The sequence below is a fragment of the Arvicola amphibius genome, chromosome 2 (assembly GCF_903992535.2).
Source record: "Arvicola amphibius chromosome 2, mArvAmp1.2, whole genome shotgun sequence".
NCBI classification, from domain to species: Eukaryota; Metazoa; Chordata; class Mammalia; order Rodentia; family Cricetidae; genus Arvicola; species Arvicola amphibius.
In genome coordinates, this window is record NC_052048.2 from 77,815,580 (window position 1) to 77,835,960 (window position 20,381).

Here is a 20,381-nt window from a genome sequence, read left to right on the forward strand (position 1 = left end):
GACTATGTGTTCAAACAGTGGTGAAAAAGTTTGAAGAGCCCACCAAAAATAATGGGTTCAATCCATCTTATGTCTTTATATATGAAATAAATTCAAATGAAAATGTAAAAAATAATTTGTTATCTTTCTATTTCTGTAACACATTACCACAAGCTCTGCTGCTTGAATATGAGGGGTTTATTTTTATACTTCTGGAATTTCAGTGTCTAACATAAGACTCTATGGGCAGAAGTAATGATGATGGTAGCAGTTTGGAAGCTCTAGGAAAAATGCTTATTGCTCTTTTACTCAATTTTATGGTTCTTTCTTATTTCCTTTCTGGTGTCCATTTCTTTTGTTTTTTTTCTTTCCCTTTCCATAAATTATTTACCTTTTATTACATTTTAGTTAATTAAGTAGTCTTTTCTGTGTCCCTGTGAGTGTACATTTGTTTGTCTGTGTGTATGTGTGGGCATGTTTCTAGGCACACATTTGACATGGCATAGTGTGGACATCAGAGAACACTTGAACTATATTGATTGCTTGTCATTTGGGTCTGGGTATCAAAGTCAGTTATGACATCAGGCTTGTTGGCAAGTGTCTTTGCCCCTTGATTGATCATTCTGCCCTTTAAAATCTTTACTTGAAATAAATTTATTGTACTCAATTTTCTTTATTATTTTATGTTTTAAATGATCTTTTCTCATTTCTCAGACCTATCCCAGTTCTTACTCTCTCATTCCTCCTGCTCCCCTACAATCCCACCACCCACTTCTCATCCACTTCTTAGAGAAGGTAAGGCTTCCCATGGGAAGTCAACATAGTCTGCTACCTCACTTTGTGTCAGGACCAAGGCCTTTCCCCCTATATTTAGGCTGAGCAAGGTATCCCTCCAAAAATAATGGGATCCAAAACGCCAGTTCACTCACTAGGGATAAATCCTCATCTCACTGCTAGTATCCCCACAGACTGCCCAAACCACACAAAGGTCACCAATATTTGGAGGTCCTAGTTTGTTCCTATGTAGGTCTATCAGTCTAGAGTCAATGAGCTCCCACTAGCTCATATCAGCTGTTCCTGTGGGAATGCCCATTATGATCTCAACTCCTTTACTGATATTATCATTTTACTTTCTTTGACTGGTGTCTGGGATCTTGGTCCAGTACTTAGCTCTGGATCTCTGTATATGTTTCCATCAGTTGCTGGATTAAGGTTTTGTGATGACAATAGTTGTTAAACTGACTGCAGGGACTGACAAGTTTAGGCAACTTCTCCACTCTTGCTTAAGGTCTTAGATAGGGTTACCCCTGTGGATACTTGGGAATTTTCCTGGTGCTATGTTTCAGGCTAGCCCTATAAAGGCTCCCACAATCAAGACATGTCTTTCATTGTTCTCCCTCTCTGTCCTTCCCAAATCTTGACCAACCAATTTCCTCATGTTCTCATCTTCAGTCCCCTTCTCCCCCTTCTGTCCTCCATTAACCCCTGTCCCATCCTACCAATTTTTGAAGGAGCTCTTGTCTATTTCACCTTCAAATGGGGGATATATGTATATCTCTCTTAGGGTTCTCCTTGTTACCTAGTTTCTTTGTGGTCATGGACTGTTTATCATTGCAATATGTCTAATATCCACTTATGATTGAGTACATGTCATATTTGTTGTTCTGGGTCTGAGTTATCTGACTCAGGATTTTTATTCTAGTTCCATCTATTTGCATGCAAATTTCAGGATATCAGTATTTTCTTCCACAGAGTAGGACTCCACTGTGAAAATATACCACATTGTCTTTATGAATTCTTCATTTGAGCAGAACCTAGGTTGTTGTTTTCAGGTTCTAATCATTTTGAATAATTCTACCATGAAAACAGATGAGAAAATGTGCTGTGGTGTGAGTGTGCCTCCTTTGGGTATGTGGCCAAAAGTGGTATTGCTGGGTCTTGAGGTATTTTGATACCTAATTTCTGATTTCCAAAGAGGCTGTAAAAATTTGAATTCACACCTGCTTTGCATTGGAAGAGCGTTACTCTTACTCCACATCCTCTACAACATGAGCTAGCATTGCTGTTTTTGAGCTTAGCCATTCTGACAGGTGTAAGATGGTATCTCAGAGTCATTTTGATTTTTACTTCCCTGATGGCTAATGATATTAAGAAATTCCTTAAGTGTCTTTCGACCATTTGCTATCATTCTGTTGAGAAATCTCTGTTTAGATGTGTATCCCATTTGCTTATTCGATTATTTGGTATTTTTATGTCTGGTTTCTTGATATCTGTATTTTGGAGATTAATGCTCTGTCTGATATTGGGTTGGCTGCTGTTTTGTCTTAATGACTTTCTTCTTTGATTTATAGGATCTTCTCATTTACAGGAGGTCCCATTTATAAATTGTTTTTCTCAGTGTCTGTGCTACTGGTGTTATATTTGGGAAGTGGTTTCCAGTGACCATGAATTCAAGGCTACTTCCCACTTCCTCTTTTATGCAGTTCAGTTGAGGTCTTTGATCTATTTGGAGTTGATTTTGTGCATGCATATAGATATGGGTCTACTTGCATTCTTCTGCATGGTGACATCCAGTTATGTCAGCACCATTTTTTGAGGATGCTTCCTTTTTCCACTGTCTAATTTTAGCTTCTTTGTTAAGAATCAGGTGTTCAGAGATATGTGGATTAATATCAGGAACTTAAATTTGATTCTATTAGTCAACCTGTTTCTTTTTATGTCAGTACCAAGGTGTTTTAATTATTATAGCCCTATAATAAAGCTTGGAGTGAGAAATGTGTTGTCTCTCAAAGTTCCTTTATTGTACAGGAGTTCTTTACTCAATTTTCTTATGAGCAGGGATTTTTTCCCAGTAAATAATGTTTTCAACTCTACCTACAAAACTTCCCCATTTCTTCTTTCCTGTCATGTTACCTCTTCTTCCCTTAGTTCGTCTTCTACATTTATCACTCAGTCTTTCATACATATACATTCACACATGCCTATACCTCCTGCCACTCATACCTACCTATACCACAAACACATATACATATAGATAGACATGTATATAGAATACATTTACACATATTTGCACAAGACACACATGTACTCATACAGATGTATTTATAATCTGAAAAGGAGAAAGATTATGATATGTATTGCCTTTGATCCTGGGGCCACATCTCCTTCAGAACTTTCTATATCTGATTTTTTACTGTGGAGACTGATATCTTTCCATTCACCCTAATGTTTGCTATAAGATTATGTCAACAGATGTTTCCTTCCAGTCTCATATCAATGAATAGAGTTTAGTGGATTTTATTTGGGGGTAGGGGTATTTTTGTTCCTGTGTGAACCATATAATAACTAATCATGTCCATATTTTCATTAAGAAACATTGAACATGTATTTTGGAGATCTGGCAGGGAAGAAGTGCTACAGACTACAAAAAGTTTCTGGAGCTCTCCACATTCCCTAAAGTTGCATAGTTCTCTGAATGTTTCTGGGTAGTGATCCCTTGAGTTTAGAATGCTAAGTTTACAAAAGCCTCATATAAATCTAAAAGGTACTTAAACCAACAGGTATGAATCATACACAGAAATTATCAAAAATCATGTAAAAATGATGTCCCAAAGAATAATCATTCATTGAAGGATTCATATCAATGATTTGAAAAAGATAAAAGGTTGTGTGAAGATTTTAAGAATGTACTCATTAAATGATTAATTACAACAAAAGATAAAAACAAAAGAATTCATTCAGAAAAGGATGTAGGGAGGAAGGCTGGTGACATATAGCCAAACTTAAAAAGATGGAGAAAACAGTCAGCAACTCTGCCAAATAACTGAGCAAGGGAAATATCACAATTGAAATATTAAATTAAAATAATACAACACTCAGTGAAGGCACACTAGCCTACTTGAGCATATGACTCATGTAGGCCTTCTCCTTCTCCCCAATTTTCTGTATTGCTAACAAATATTAGTTTATATTCCTGAAATTTGTCACCATGTTCTATTTGCTTATGTGCCTAGTTCCTTCTCCTGCAACTGATTCTAAAGTACAGCTATCAGAATATCAAAAGCCAGCAATCAAAAGCCCCCATTGATTTACTTAACATTTCCAAATAAGATTAAGCACCTCATTCTAACACCAGGTTTCTACTTTATAAACTACAATTTTGCTAAGTTTTATGTCTGTCTCTCTATTGAGTGGCAGTAGTTTTTCACTCTAAGACAAATACAATGTATGTCCCCTTTCCCTGTTTCCATACCCCTCCTCCCCCTTCCTCTGTCTCCTCTATTTTCCCTTGTTCCCTGACTTCTGTCCCTCTGAAGTAAAGACTTCTCCTTTGTGCTGAGAACTTGGTCTTGTGTTTCCTAAATTCATACTTTTCCTTTCATGGAGAACAAAGATATCACTATAAAACTCAATAAAACAGAAGTAAGAATATCCTGCATCAAGTTTGAAAATGAAGAAACAGCTAGGTGGTGGTGGCACACGCCTTTAATCCCAGCACTCAGGAAGGAGAGGGAGGCACATCTCGTGAGTTTGAGGCCAGTCTGGTCTACAAGAGCTAGTTCTAGGACAGGTACCAAAGCTACAGAGTAACCGTGTCTTAAAATAACCAAGAAGAAAAAGAAGAAGGAGGAAGAGGAGGAGGAGGAGGAGGAGGAGGAGGAGGAGGAGGAGGAGGAGGAGGAGGAGGAGGAAATGAAGAAATATAGCATTGACACATCATTTGTGGCCTGAGAAAGCAATCTCCATGGGAGTGGAGCACATCCAGTCCATGGACATTGGTAGACCAAGACTGAGCCAGCAACCTGGGCCTGAGCAGACCTAAGACAGAGAACTCCATAGGAACAGGTACAGGGGAGCAACCGCTGAAGGAATAAGCCAAAGCCAGAGACTGCTGTGGTCCAGACTTGAATTTGGGACTTTTAAACTAGCAGAACTAAGCCAGGACTATGAGTCTTTGAACTCCAAGGAACTAGGCCTGAGCCAGGACTTCTGTGAATCTGGGCATGAATCTGAGACCTCTAAGGGAATAGGCAAAAACCAGAGATCTCTGTGTGTCCAGGTGTGTGTCTTGGACCTTAGAGGGAGTAGGTCTTAGCCAGGAACTCGATGGGTCTAATCTTTATTAATATTGAAGATATCCATAATTTTTCTTCTCCTGTGGAAACAAGAGCAAAACCCTTCCCCAATGTAACACATCTCCTGGTTTCCATTGTGAGGTCAACACATCCTTGAAATACACTGGTTGATTCAATTCAGAAGATTTTTCTATTTTCCAATATCTCTCTGCTGTTGTTGTCCCTTTCTCAATAGCGTTAAGAAAATTCAAGGTTAATAAAGCATTATGCAACCTATTTCTGGGGGTATTTTCCATCCCTTTTAGTTTGTTCAGCATATCCTTTATAGTATGATTTGAACTTTATATAACTGCCTGACCAGTAGGATTATTTGGTATACTTGTAATGTGCTTATATTATAATAAGCAAAAAAGCATTTCATTTTCTTAATTACATATGCTGGACTATTGTCTGTCTTTATTTGTGCAGGAATGCCCATGATGGCCATAACTTCCATTAAATGTGTAATTATTGAATCAGCCTTTTCTGAGCTCATGGTAGTTGCCCATTGAAAATCTGAATATGTGTCCACGGTGTGGTGTACCTATTTTAATTTACCAAATTCCATAAAGTGGAACACATCCATTGCCATATTTCTTTCCTTTGAGTACCCTTAGAGTTCCTCCCCGCAGGCAATGGTATCTGATTATAGAAAGAACAAGTAGTACACATTTTTATAATCTCCTTATCTTGTTGCCATGTAATAGAAAACTTTCTTTAAACCTTTGTTATTGACATATTTTTTGTAAAATTCAGAGGCCTGCAAAACACTCCCAATGAATAATTGATCAATTTCTGTGTTACATTGTGCTAGAGGTCCTGGCAGACCCATATGGGATAGGATGTGTGTTATGTATATAGGACAAAGCCTATTCCTGATTATGTCTTGTACCTGGATGAACAATGGAGTCAATTCCATATCATCTGGTATAAATTTAGCATTTTCATTATGTAAGACAACTCTTTCTGCATATTGTGAATCAGTAACTATATTGAGAGTTTCTTTAAAATCCCTTAGTACCATAAGAATAGTATATAATTCTGCCTTCTGGACAGAATTATAAGGACTTTGTTCCACCTTACTTAATTTTTCTAATTCGTAACCTCCCTTCCTTGTTTTATTTGCATCACTATAAAATGTACAGGCTCCAGTTATTGATGCATCATTTACAATATGGAGAAGAATCCAAGAAGTTTTCTTTATAAGGTTAATTCTATTGCTTTTGGGAAAATTGTTTTTAATTTCTCCCCCCAAAAATAGCACAAGTCCTTTGCCAGGGTTAATTGTCTTCCCATAACTTTTTTATTTCATCAGCAGTAAATGCACTATAATTTTTGCTGGCTCTATACCCACTAATTGATGAAGTCTCAATTTACCTTTTATAATTAATTCAGAGAGTTTTTCCACATAAGGTTTTAATTTTTTCCTTGGTTTAAGTAGTAAAAAGATCCATTCCAAGATAATATCATCCCACTGCATTAAAATTCCCATAGGAGAAATTCTGGAAGGCAATATGACTACGATACAATTAAGATTTGGATTCACCTTATCCACATATGTCTTTTGCAATTTCACCTCAACAATCACCAATTCCTTTTTTGCTTCAGCTGTTAATTATTTGGGACTATTCAAGTCTTTATCACCATTTAAGATTTTGTTTAAGTAAATTAAAAGGTCAGGTGTTATCCCAACAACTGGTTGTAGACTGGAAATGTCTCCCAATAATCTTTGAAAATCATTAAAAAATGGTCTCTCCTAATTTATACCTTTGGTATTCTAATTTTCTGTAACCTAGGTAATTAACATAATCTCCTCTTTGAATCTTTTCAGGGGCAATTTGTAATCCCCAATTAGTCAAGACTTTCTTTACTTCTTCAAATATCCTTTCTAAAGTTTCTCTGACTTCCTTGCTCATGTTCTCCCTCCTTGTGCTCTTCCTTTGGACCTTGGGAGCTCAGTCCAATGCTTCAATGTGGGGCTCTGTCTCTATCTCCATCCATTGCCAGATGAAGGTTCTATGGTGATATGCAAGATATTCATCAGTATGGCTATAGGATCGGGCCATTTCAGGCTTCCTCTCCTCAGCTGCCCAAGGACTTAGCTGGGGATATCTCCCTGGACACCTGGGAACCCCTCTAGAGTCAAGACTCTTGCCAACCCTAAAATGGCTCCCTTAATTAAGATATATACTTCCTTGCTCCCATGTCTACCCTTCCTTTATCCCAACCATCCTATTCCCCCATGCTCTCCCCATCCTCCCCTTTACAATTTTCTTACCCCATCTCCCCTTAGCCCCATCCCACCCCACCCCCAAGTTCCCAATTTTTGCCTGGCAATCTTGTCTCCTTCCAATATCGAGGAGGATAACTATATGTTTTTCTTTGGGTTCACATTCTTATTTAGCTTCCCTAGGATCATGAATTATAGGCTCAATGTCCTTTAGTTATGGCTAGAAACCGAGGAGTGCACCCACCCACTGAGATAGTGGGGCTGATCTAATGGGAGCTCACCAAGGTCAGCAGGACTGGGATTAAAAAAGCACGGGATAAAACTGGACTCCTAGGGGGCTGGAGAGTTGGCTCAGAGGTTAAGAGCATTGCCTGCTCTTCCAAAGGTCCTGAGTTCAATTCCCAGCAACCACATGGTGGCTCACAACCATCTGTAATGGAGTATGATGCCCTCTTCTGGCCTGCAGGCATACACACATATACAGAATATTGTATACACAATAAATAAATAAAATTTAAAAAAAAACTGGACTCCCAGAACATGGCAAATAATAAGCCAAGGACAGTGGCACTGGATTTTGATGCTACTGCATGTATTGGCTTTGGAGGGGCCTAACCTGTGTGGATGCTCACCTTCCTAGACCTGGATAGAGGGGGGAGGACCGTGGACTTCCCGCAAAGCAGGGAACCCTTACTGCTCTTTGGGCTGGAGAGGGAGGGGGAGGGGATTGGGGGGAGAGGGAGGGAAATGGGAGGTGGGGAGGAGGCAGAATTTTTTTCTTTTGGTTTTTCGAGACAGGGCTTCTCTGCAGCTTTAGGGCCTGTCCTGGAGCTAGCTCTTGTAATCCAGGCTGATCTTGAACTCACAGAGATCCACCTGCCTCTGCCTCCGGAGTGCTGGGATTAAAGGCATGTGCCATCACTGCCTGGCTGAGGCGGAAATTTTTAATAAAAAAATAAAGTATCTCTGAATCAGATAACAAAATGTCATCCATATAATGGTAGATTATAGACCTAAGAAATTGCTTATGTACTATATCCAATGCCTGGCTGACAAAGTATTGGCACAGGGTGGTGCTATTGAGCATTCCTTGTGGGAGGATAGTCCATTGATATCTTCTAGTAGGCTGAGAATTATTATAAGTAGGCACTGCGAAGGCAAACTTTTCTCTATTCTTTTCTTGTAAATGTATAGTGAAGAAACAATCCTTTAAATCAATAACTATGAGGCACCATCCCTTTGGTAACAGAGAAGGCAGAGGAATTCCAGATTGTAGAGGGCCCATAGGTTGAATAACCTCATTAATAACCCTTAGATCTGTTACCATTCTCTGAGGGTTTTTCAATTGCTTTGTGCTCTTGTATAGCCTGAATGCCTGATGTCTGTCGTCTGTAATATCTTCTATATTTTCCTCAGAAACATAAATTTTTGGGGTGGCAGGAATGTTAATCTGGGTATTCCACTGCTGCAATAGGTCAAGACCCCACAAACTCACTGCAATATTGGCTATATATGGCCTTAGTCTTCCTATTTGCCCTTCTGGCACTATATATTCAGCTCATTTCGTGCATTGTTTTATCTGAGATAGGGTTTCAATTACCAGGAACTGAACATCCACCTCTTTTTCTTATTGTTTTTTGTTTTATAATTCATTTTTTATTATTTTGTATGGTTCTCTTTTTTATTTATTTTTCCATTCAAAAATTTACACTTCTCCCCTTCTCCCATTGCCCTCCCCTCCCCTACTTACCCTCTTCCCTCCTCCTCCCTCCTTAAGAGAGGGCAAGGTACCCTGCCCTGTTGGAACTCCAAGGACCTTCTCCATACATCCAGGCCTAAGAAGGTGTGCATCCAAATGGACTAGGGTCCCAAAAAGCCAGTACATGAAGTAGAAACAGGTCCCAATGTTATTATTGATGACTTCTCAGTCCGTCTCTATTGGCAGCCACATTCAGAGAGTCTGGTTTGATCAGATGCTCATTCAATCCCAGTCCAGCTGGATTTGCTGAGCTCCCATTAGATCAGGCACGCTGTCTCAGTGGATGGACAAAGCCCCTCACGGTCCTGACTTCCTTGCTCATCTTCTCTCTCTCTTCAACTGGACCTTGGGAGCTCAGTCCATTGCTCTGATGAGGGTCTCTTTATCTACAATCATCGCTGGACAAAGATTCTATGGTGATATTCTCTATCTACAATAATCGCCGGACAAAGATTCTAGGGTGATATTCGAGATAATCATCAGTGTGATAGTGGGGCAAGGCCAGTTCAGGTACCGTCCCCTCTGTTGCCCCAGGAACTAGCTGGGAACATACCCATGGACACCTTCGATCCCCTCCAGAGCCAAGTCTCTTGCCAACCCTAAAATGGCTCCCTTAATGTAGATATCTTCTTCCTTGATCCTATATCCACCCTTCCTCCATCTACACTCTCCCACTCCCCAAGCTCTCCCTTGTCTTTCCCTTCCCCCTTATTTCTCGCCCTCTTCCCTCCCCCTCCACATCCCCACCTCTACCTGCACCCCCATGCTCCCAACATTTTTCTGGCAATCTTGTTTGCTTCCAATTTCCAGGAGGATCTATATACTTTTCATTGGTGATCATCTACCTCTTGAAGAGGCCAATTTGGATGCCAAGATTCTGGAGTAATGATACTTGCAGCTGTACCTGTGTCTAATAAGCCTACAAGAAAAATGCCATTTTTACAAATTCTCACCTTTGGTCTTTGGTCATTTATAGAAGTCTGCCAAAATATATGTTTCCTCTGTTCTACTGGAGTGTTTTACTCATCCTCCACATTTAACCCATCATTCAGACCACTACTGTTTGTTACAGCAGGCACTGGATTTTTAAATTTTCCCAGTGAGACATGTTTTCAACAGTAACTGGGAATGACTGGAGCACATTCGCCATGGGAGCCTGAGAGAGGCCCCTGCATGATATTTCCCGATGGTATTGGGTTGCCTTGTCTATCTGTCGTTGACCTACATTCATTGCTCCAATGTCAATCTTTGCCACACCTTATAAATATACCTGGAGGCTGAGTGCCTTATTTCTCCCAGTGGAGGCATTATTCCTAAGAATTTATAGTCTACAATCCCTTTTCAGATGTCTCATTCTACTATAATTAAATCATCTACTATTCTGATGTCATCTTTTACCTTTGGAAATTGCTTCTCCTACCCATGCTTCAGTACCATAGTCAAGTGTATTGACATTCATTGTATGCAAGACCCATTCATGCATGGGTGCTGATCTGATCTTTAAAGACCCAAGGATCGATTTGCACTCTACGTTAGTATTATCATAAGCAAAAGAATCAATTATTATACGTCTAGCTTCTGGGTCAGTTACCCCTGTTTGTACAGCCCTAGCTCGTTTTTGCAAAAAGTCACTAAAAGATTATCTCTGACCCTATTTAACTCTAAGATATGATTGAACTCTCTTTCATAGTCCCTGAATCCTGTCCCAAGCCTTTAAAGCTGCTGTGGTAACTAAGGAGAAGTTGTGGTCATCATAATGATCTTAATCCTGAGGATCAGACTAAAGTCCTTCATGTAGAATTTGATCTAGGGAATTCTCAAGTCCTTTTGCTTTTTATTGCTGTTCTAAAACTCTTGCCTCATCTCTTAATAAAGCACCTCAAAAGAAATTGTGATTCACTTTCTAGGACTGCTGAAATTAACTGAGCCCAATCTTGAGGTGTGGCTTTGCTACTGAAAGCCCATGTTTTCACCATTTCCCTAACAAATGACGAATGTAGTCTGTAAGCTACAATTGCTTGTTTAATTTCTTTTATATCAGTCATACGTATGGGCTTCCATGTATTTTCCTTGACAACCTTAGGGTACTTTTACTTTTACTGCTATTACTGGAAAGACAGGCAGAACTCTGGGGAAGCTATTCCAGAGATTTTTACATACCAACGAGTTTAAATTTTGCATTTTTACCTTTTGGTACTGGTCATCAAATTCAATAATTTCCTCAAACTTTTCAAATCTGTTTACCACAGCCTTTTGTAATGTCTGTATCTCCTGTGCAGTGTTCTGCTCTAATGTCCTCATTGAGGATTCCAAGGTATGAATTCTGTCCAGTAGAGCTAATGTCTCATCCTTGGACATAAACTTTATAGCATGCATATTACCTTCCTTGAGAAACATTCTGTCAATCAATCTGTCATACCCCCTTGACAGTGTCCAACTAAGACTTTCAACAGTGTGAATTCTCTCAAATAATGTTTCAGTACCCACTGTCATTGATTGGGTTTTATGTGCCAAATTGACCTTTTCCTCCTCTAGACTGCTGAATCTTCCTTTAAATAAATTACTATTGGTCTGTACCATTTCCAAAAGTATCTCGTTTGACTGAGTTTTGTTAGTTAAATTGGCCATATCCTTTTTCAGATTTCCAACCTCTTTCCTGAGAAGGGTGGTTTCAGTCTGAAAAGACTGTACCATTTCTAAAAATGCTGCATTCCTAGCCCTATTGTCAAACCATTTTTTTAAATAACAAATATTGAGGACAAGACTACTCACCAGAATCAAAAATAGTGATGTAGAAGGGACATCATAAACGTCTTGTGAAACCTCACACATGGTGTACGTAAAGAGGCCAAGGAAACTTGGACGGTTAGATTGTCTGACATATTGTCCTTTTAAATTAGCAATTTATGCTCTATATTCAGGATGTGAAATCTTACCTGTGGGTCAATCCTCTGGATTAGGTGCAATACCAGTAACCTGCCAGTAGGTGTCTCAGGCCACCTACAAAACTTATCCAACTTGGCACAGTGGTGCATGTGAATTTATCTGTGGCTGGTCTGAAATTGATTTTAGAGCAAATTGCTAAAAGATGACTCACAGACTGTGTGCTCTGTGGATGTCTAAAGCAATGGAATAGGCAAATGCAAACAAATCATTAGAATGCTGCAGAACAGCTAGATCAGAAGGAAGAAACCCACATCTCAGTGAAATGTCTGCAGTGTGCCCTGGTGGGAGGCAAACAGTAGGGTGCATGGGTACTTGAAGCCAATGCAAGGATTGTAAAGAGAAAAGAACTGCGGCTGATGCTTAGAAAAGCCTCTGTGTGAGATTCTTGATGAACTGCTGGGTGCGTGCAGAGACTCAAGCCTGCTGAGGGAGGGCTTGCTCTGGGCTGGAGGCAGGCAGTAAAGCCAGGGGTTCTAAACCCAAATGCCTGGCACCAGATGAAGCTGCAAAACAATTACACACCAGTTAAGAATTATGGATAATAAAAGAACTTATTTATTTAAGGGAAAAAACTTACAGATCACCGTCCCAAACAGTCCTGTCATTACAAACAGGAAACAGAGAGTGTAGCCACCAGAACAGGAAGAGAGAAGCAAGAAGCAATAGAGAGAACCAGGTTCCTGCTGCTTTTTTAAAGTATAAAAGACCTCACCCCAATGGGCTGGTATCTTAAAGTCTATTGGCTGAGGAGTGGAAGGCACTCCTGCAGCACCATCCAAACATAAAAGAATATAGCTTCTTCTCAACACCTCATGGAACCTTCTCAAAAATTGACCACATACTTGGTAACACAACAAAACTCAACAAATACAAAAAAAAATGGAATAACTCCGTGTATCTTATTAGATCACCATGGTTTAAAAGTAGAAGTCAATGGCAATATTAATTCCATAAAGCCCACAAACACATGGAAATGATTATGACTCCATATCCATCTTACATGACTGTGTATGGAGGAGAGAAGGTTACCACCAGCTCCCAGTCCAGTCAGTCTTTACTCAAGCCCTTAGCACTACTTGGCCTGTTACAAGCACAAACCAGGACAGTCTCCTAAATTGCTGATCTACTGGTCATGCATTTGGAACACTGGGGACCCTGATTACTGCATAGGCAGTGGATTGCAGACAGATTGCACTCTCACCACAAGCAGTGTCCTTGCTGAAGATCTGGGAAATTATTACTGTCAACATCATTACTGCACTTCATCCACAGTGCTTCAGCCTTCAACACACACCTCCTCTAAGAGTCCCAACAACTGTCTGCACCATAAAGAACTATAAATCTGCATATTCCCCCATCTGCCTGAGTGCCAGTGTGCCTGAAACTCTGATGAAAATGTTTGCAGAGCCCAGCAAAATATAATGGGCTTAATGTCTCTTATGTCTTTTGGTAGGAAAAAAAGGTTTATATGATAATTCTAAGGAGAACTCACCATTACCTTTCTATTCCTTCTGTAACACATAACCACAAACTCTTTTGCTGGAATATGAAGATTTATCTTTTATACTTTTGCAGTTCTGGTGTTCATCATAAGAGTCTATGAGCTGAATTGATGACAAGGCAAGCTGTATTTTAGTTTGGAAGCTCTAGAAAGGAGTGATTCCTGCTTTTACCAGATTCTGGAATGATTTCTTTCATCTTTACTGGTGCATATCTTATCTATTTCTTTCCTTTTTTCATAAATTCTTTTAACTTTTACTATATCTTAGTTAATTAATTACATCTATGCATATGTATGTATGCATGTGCATGTCTCTAGGTGAATATGTGGCATGTCATGTTTGTATAACTCAGAGGACACTTGGACTTGATGCCTCTTTGTTATTTGGGTTCTGGGTATTAAGCTCAGGTTTTCTTCAGTTTTGGTGGAAAGTCTCTTTGCCATCTGATCCATCTTGATTCCCCTTAAAATACTTTATTGATGTAAATTCATTTTGCACAATTTTATTAAATGCTTTGTTTTTTTTCTACTATATCTTATGTTTTGACCATATGCACTAACCTTCCCAACTTTCCATCCCTTTCCCCCTATCTTATTTTCCTACGCCTCCTTCAACTTTTATCTCTCTGTCTGTGTCAAAATACAAACACACTCATCCAACATATGCATATACATACACAGATAACACATATACTGAAATACATATATACACATACATGCACATTATATAATGCACACACATGGACTTTACATACGAGAATCCACATACTTAGGATCTGCAAATGAAAAAAAATATGTGATAATTCTTGTCCTTGTTGCTGGTGCCATATCTCCCTCTGAATTCTCCATATCTTATTTCCAGTTTTGAAAACTGATAAGCTTTCCTTCACAATAGTGTTGAATATAGTTTTGTGACAGCAGATGCTCCCTTTCAGTATTTACATTTTATATTAACTGACAAAGCTTGATGGGTTTAGAAGGGAATATTTTGTTTTTATGTAAAAACAATGTTCTAACTAATCATGTCCATATTCTAATTAAGAACCTTATTGAGCACCTATCATGGAGATATGGCAGGGAACAAGTGTGCTACAGACTACATACAACTGCTGGAGATCTCCCAATGCCTTAAAACTGAGTAGTTCTCCGAGTGATATACCCAAGGCAGTATACCCTTGGGTATAAGCTGATAAATTTAGAAAAGTCTCAAATAAACCAAAAGAAATGTTTAAGCCAAGAGATATGAATCATAACACAGAAACACAAGATCCTTAAAAGTTAAGTTGCACTGTATATATAGTAAAATAAAAATCTTTGGGCTGGAGAGATAGCTCAATGATTAAGGGCACTGACTGCTCATCCACAGAACCCAAGTTCAACTCTCAGTGCCAACATGGTAGCTCATAATTTTCTGTAGCACTGGTTCCAGAGAATCAGACACTCTTACTTGCAAAATACAAACACACTTAAAATAAATATAAATCATTAAAAAAGAAAAAATATAACAAATATTAAGTAAAAAATAACATCCCCCAAAGGATCATAATTCTCACAAAGATTCAACTCAAAGATCTGAAATAAATAAAATTCTGGGTGAATATTTCAATAACATACTCATAAAATGGTGACTCACTGGAAAAGATACAATAAAAAATTTATTCTTTCAAGGCTGTAATGAGGAAAGCTAGTGATACTAGGCAAAGATAAGCAAAATGGATAAAATAATCAGTTAGACAGCAGAAAATAGTGAGTCAGGTGAAAAAAACACAATTGAAATGCTGGGAATTAAAATGTCAATGTATCAAATATAATGTGCAGATCAAAGAACTTATCAACACGCTCAATAAAACAGAAGAAATAGTATCCTGGATCAATTTTGTAGTAGATGAAATAGTATTAGAATATCACTATATAAGAAATGACATATCTAGATGGAGGGAGTCACTATGGGATTAGGGAGAAATGTAGTGCTAGAAAAATTCCCGAGAATCCACATATATGACCCCAGCTAAGACTCTGAGCAATAATGGCATGACTTATGAGCTCAATACCTATAATCTGAGCAGATGGTGTCTGGTTCAACTCCTCGGGTACTCACAGGTTACATTCAAGGTGTTATCAAGGCTACATTCTTGTTTGGATACTCAAAAACATCTCATTGTAAGACAACCATGGTTGTTGGAAAAAAAAAAGAAAAACTTTTTCTTTTTTCCTTTTTTTTTTTAAATCTGGTCTCACTAAGTTTCCCAAGATTGCCTTGACTTTTCAAAGGTCCTGACTCAGTCACTCATGTGTCAGGGTTAGACACATAATACACGCTGTCCAATAACTCCCTCAGTTACTGATGGAATATGCAGAAAGCAAAACATCATTGATGTAGATGATTTCAAGACAACTATTAATCAGCCTGGACCCGAAGTTGGCTGAATTTCAAATCTAAAGACAGAAAAATATTGCATTCATATATGCAGTGTGTCTTTCTGAAAAAAATACATACATATATATATACATATATATCCACACATAAAAATATATACATGTATATTTCTATTTCTATGAGAGTTGAGTATATTTTTTGCACATATGTGCCTTTTTATTATCCATTTATAGATTGGTAGACATTGAGTTGATTTAAACTTTTACTATTGTGAATAGTGTAGTCATAGACATGGTTATGGAAGTATATGTATTTTATGTGATATACAATTGTTCAGGAATATATTTAGTGGACCTCCACATGGATGTTCACCTTGAGTGTACCAGTTTGTAGTCACTCCAGCAGCACACATCTTTTTCTTTCTGTTCTGTCTTGCCGTCATTTTCATGATTTTCTATTAAATCATTATTTGAATGAAGTGATCATATGTTTTCACTTTGGTTTCTATCTCAAAACCAAACTGAGAGGAATACAGAAGATACAAAACATCTTGTAGCAGTTACTAACCAATGTCAGAAGAACACAGATTATGGATATTCTGGAACTTCCTTTACTTTCAATAATATCTACTTATTTTGAAGATATTGGATAATGTTGGGGTTTTTTGTTTGTTTGTTTTTGGTTTTTGAGACAGGGTTTCTCTGTAGCTTTCAAGTCTGTCCTGGAACTAGCTCTTGTAGACCAGGCTGGCCTCAAACTCACAGAAATCCACCTGTCTCTGCCTCCTGAGTGCTGGGATTAAAGGCATGTGTCACCACCGCCCGGCAAGATTGAATAATGTATATTCTTCTTCTGCTTATCTCCATACTGAGCATGTGGACCAAAAAGAACAATTAAGGTTTTTCCTGAGGGAAGCTGTGTTTCCCATGGGGCAGAAAACTCAGCTGTAACTTGTTGATCTATTGTTCTTCCTCATACAGAATTGAAAGCAATTTTCTATGATGTTGTAAAGATAAACAACATGTGATAGCAGCTGGACAAACTAAGTAGGGAGGTTTGCATTTTAGGCTATAGCACTGTATGTGGAGATTGTGTGACGACAACCTCAGCCCCAATTCTGCTGATTTAGAGAAAGAAATATGACTTCCATGGGCCTTCCTTCACAGTGATGTCCATTGAAGTGGATGACTGTGTTCCATGACTTCAAAGTCATCAGCATCAGACTTTCTGGCTCCAAAGTGGGAAGCAAATTAAGCTGTGTTTGCAGCCAGGAGTTTGTAGTTTGTTCACTTTTTTTGGAGTGGCCACAGCATGACTGAGACTGTGACCTTTTAATTGAGAACAATCAGACTTTTTATCAGAAACAGAGTGTAGTGGCAATTGCCAGGATCAATACAGTTGCCAGAATACAATGGAATTTGCAAGCTATACAGGATGCACAATATTAATATTTAAGATAAACTGTCCTGTTGAGCTTCCATGCTTCCTTGACTTCTTTTATTTCACTTTTAATCTAAGCCCCAGGAATCTAATGCACCAGGGCTGAAACTTGATTTGTTATAAAAGCAGTAACTAAGGACTGTCTGGCTTTTTCTATTATTTACAAAAGAACATAGCAATTTTATCCTTTTACATAACATGAAAACACAAAGACAGGAGCCTTTGAATTTGTAAGACCTATGTCTCCATGTGTTCAATCTGAATAAGCAGCAGTCAATGACATGAAATCACAATATGAGCCACTGCGGCTGTAACAAAATAATTACAAAGTTTGTCTAAGCTGGAGCGCACAGCACAAATTGTTAGACATTGACTTTGGCAGTTTCTCATCTGTCATATTCTTGTCCTTGATATTCATAACTTCCTTAAACATACAGCTTGACTCTCTGTCATGATGGGGGTGAGCAGTTTACAAAAGAGATCTGAATATGCTTATTAGAAATAATTAAAAATTTTGCACACAAAATGTCGGTGTATAAAATTATATAATAGATACAAAATAAATGTGAAATTCATTTACTTAAATGTATATTTAATTTTCAATAATACTCATGTTTTAATGCTAAAATCTCAGTGTAAGTTAACTACTTTGCTTTGGATATCAAGCACTTGAGTTGTTTTGTAATTCCTTGATAAATGAAGCACATTTTTGAGAGATTATCTTTATGCATAGATTAGACTGACCTAAAATTTGTACCCTAGGCTGGCCTCATATTCATAGTTTTGATCTTTATGTCTCTCCAGTTCTGGGATTACAGACATGAATCTCCACTAATTGCCATGATAGCTTACTTATTCATTTTTCTGTTTCTTACACTTTGCACAAAATATTGGGTTTATAATTTATTTCTTATATGCACATTCAGAGTTCACATGTCTAAATCCAGTCTTGGTATTGATTTCTGCTATTGCTATAGATTTTTATTCATACTCAAACATTATTTTCTAGGATGGCAACCATCTCTAATGTTGTAGTCTATTGGTTTCTGTAAAATTAATACTTAACTTAGCATGGTTTTACCTCTTGCTAGAGAGCTTTTTACTTGTTTACTATGTCAATGGGACCATTTTTTCCCGGTTTCAGTACTGCTAATTTAAAGATTACTCCAGAATATGTGTTTCTGGAATGAACTTTCTTGGCAGTGTTGATCTACAGCCGTGACTACTTGAAGAAATCTAGTTTGTTCTGTTCCACTCCCTTTTCCCCAAATTCAGAGTCTTCTTTCAGTTCCCTGAAATTGTGTGAAGGATCCTTATTAATTTCTGCTGTGTTTGCCTTTGCTTTGAGATTTACGCTCTCATGTAAATCTTAAATTAATGTTCCCAAGAAGCTCCACAAAGTGAATTCTGGGCTGCTCTTTGAATCTCTGTTCCTTGTGTAGCCAAGAAACTGGAGCTCATTGTTCATTGTATTCAGTATAAAAGTAAATTTAAAGATGGGAGATAATATACAAATTTATGCTCAATACAAACTTTCTCTACCTTTCCTATTTTCCTCTCTCTACTCTTCCTTTGTTTTTATTTTATATTTTCTTACTCTAGCTATCTTTTGCTATGGTGAATTTTTTATTATATTTTATTATATACATAGTACTGTTAATATGAGATAAATTTCCAAACATTGCTGCAAAAGCAAACTGACTTAAATATGTAAGGTATTTTAGCCTAAAGTTGATATTAGAACACCTCATTGATTTCTGTCTGTGAGAGCAGTACATTGATATCTTTCAGGGATTGCTCACATCACCCATGACTGTATTTTTGATTGCTGATTACTGCCAGTCACTCACACACACACTGTCCAGACACTTCTTTATGTATTTGATTACTGCTTTGCATGGGAAACTCCAGCCCAGAGCAGCTGCTCACAATATATTAAACAGGTCTTTTAGGTGATAACTGAGCTACATCAGACAGGCAGGGGGAACAATATGGAGTCACAGACCCAAATCCTCATGTCCCTGCTGCTCTGGGTATCTGGTGAGAAACTTAAATGTATTATAATCTTTTTGGAGTCACTTCTTTGTATAAAAGAAATTTACAATGTGTGCTAGGACACTATTTCTTACACTACTGTAAAAGATATACACTCTGACAATATGACATTATAAGGCTATAAAATGACAAATTTCATCTGTATTAAATTCTGTGTGTTTTTTATTACTTATGACCATTTGTTTTCCTGATTGCAGGTGCCTGTGCAGATATCACAATGACCCAGTCTCCATCTTCCTTGGCTGTGTCAGTAGGAGAGAAGATCACTATCAGCTGCAGGGCCAGTCAGAGTCTTTATAGCAGTAACAGAAAGAAGAACTACTTAAACTGGTACCAGCAGAAACCAGGGCAGTCTCCTAAACTACTAATCTACTATGCATCCACTCGGGAAAATGGGGTCCCTGAACGCTTCATAGGCAGTGGATCTGAGACAGATTTCACTCTCACCATCAACAATGTCCAGGCAGAAGACCTGGCAGACTATTACTGCCAGCAGAGTTATAGCTATCCTCCCACAGTGCTTCAGCCTCCAACAAAAACCTCTTCTGAGAGTCTCACCATCTGCCTTCATCATGCACAGTCCTGGTCATTTACACTTCCCTTTTCTGCCTTAGAGACAGTGTACCTGAAACTCTGATGAAAATGTTTGCAAGCTCAGCAAACTGTAATGGTTTCAATGTCTCTTGATTTTTGGTAAAAAATTTTATACAAAACTGTAAAGGAGAACTAAGTTACCACAAGCTCTGTTTCTTGAATATATGAAATGTTTAGCTTTTTATACTTCTGGGGTTCTGGTGTCAATCAGAAGACTCTATGGGCTAAAGTGAGGATGACTATTTCATCTTGTATTTTATTTTGGAAGCTCTAGGGAAAAGTGTTCCCTGCATTTATAGATTCTAAAGGGCTTCTTATTTTATTATTTATTGGTGTCCATTTCTTCTGTTTTTTTCTTTAACTTTTTATTATATTCTAGCTAGTTG

The 20,381-nt window shown here is 38.1% G+C and overlaps 1 gene segment (V, D, J or C); it reads left to right on the forward strand.

The window, feature by feature from the left end:
* Positions 1–19,322: 19,322 nt before the first annotated feature.
* On the forward strand, positions 19,323–20,038 carry LOC119807218. The segment is given in 2 exon segments: positions 19,323–19,386; positions 19,599–20,038. Coding segments are annotated over 2 exon segments (489 nt in total).
* The last annotated feature ends 343 nt before the right edge of the window (positions 20,039–20,381 follow it).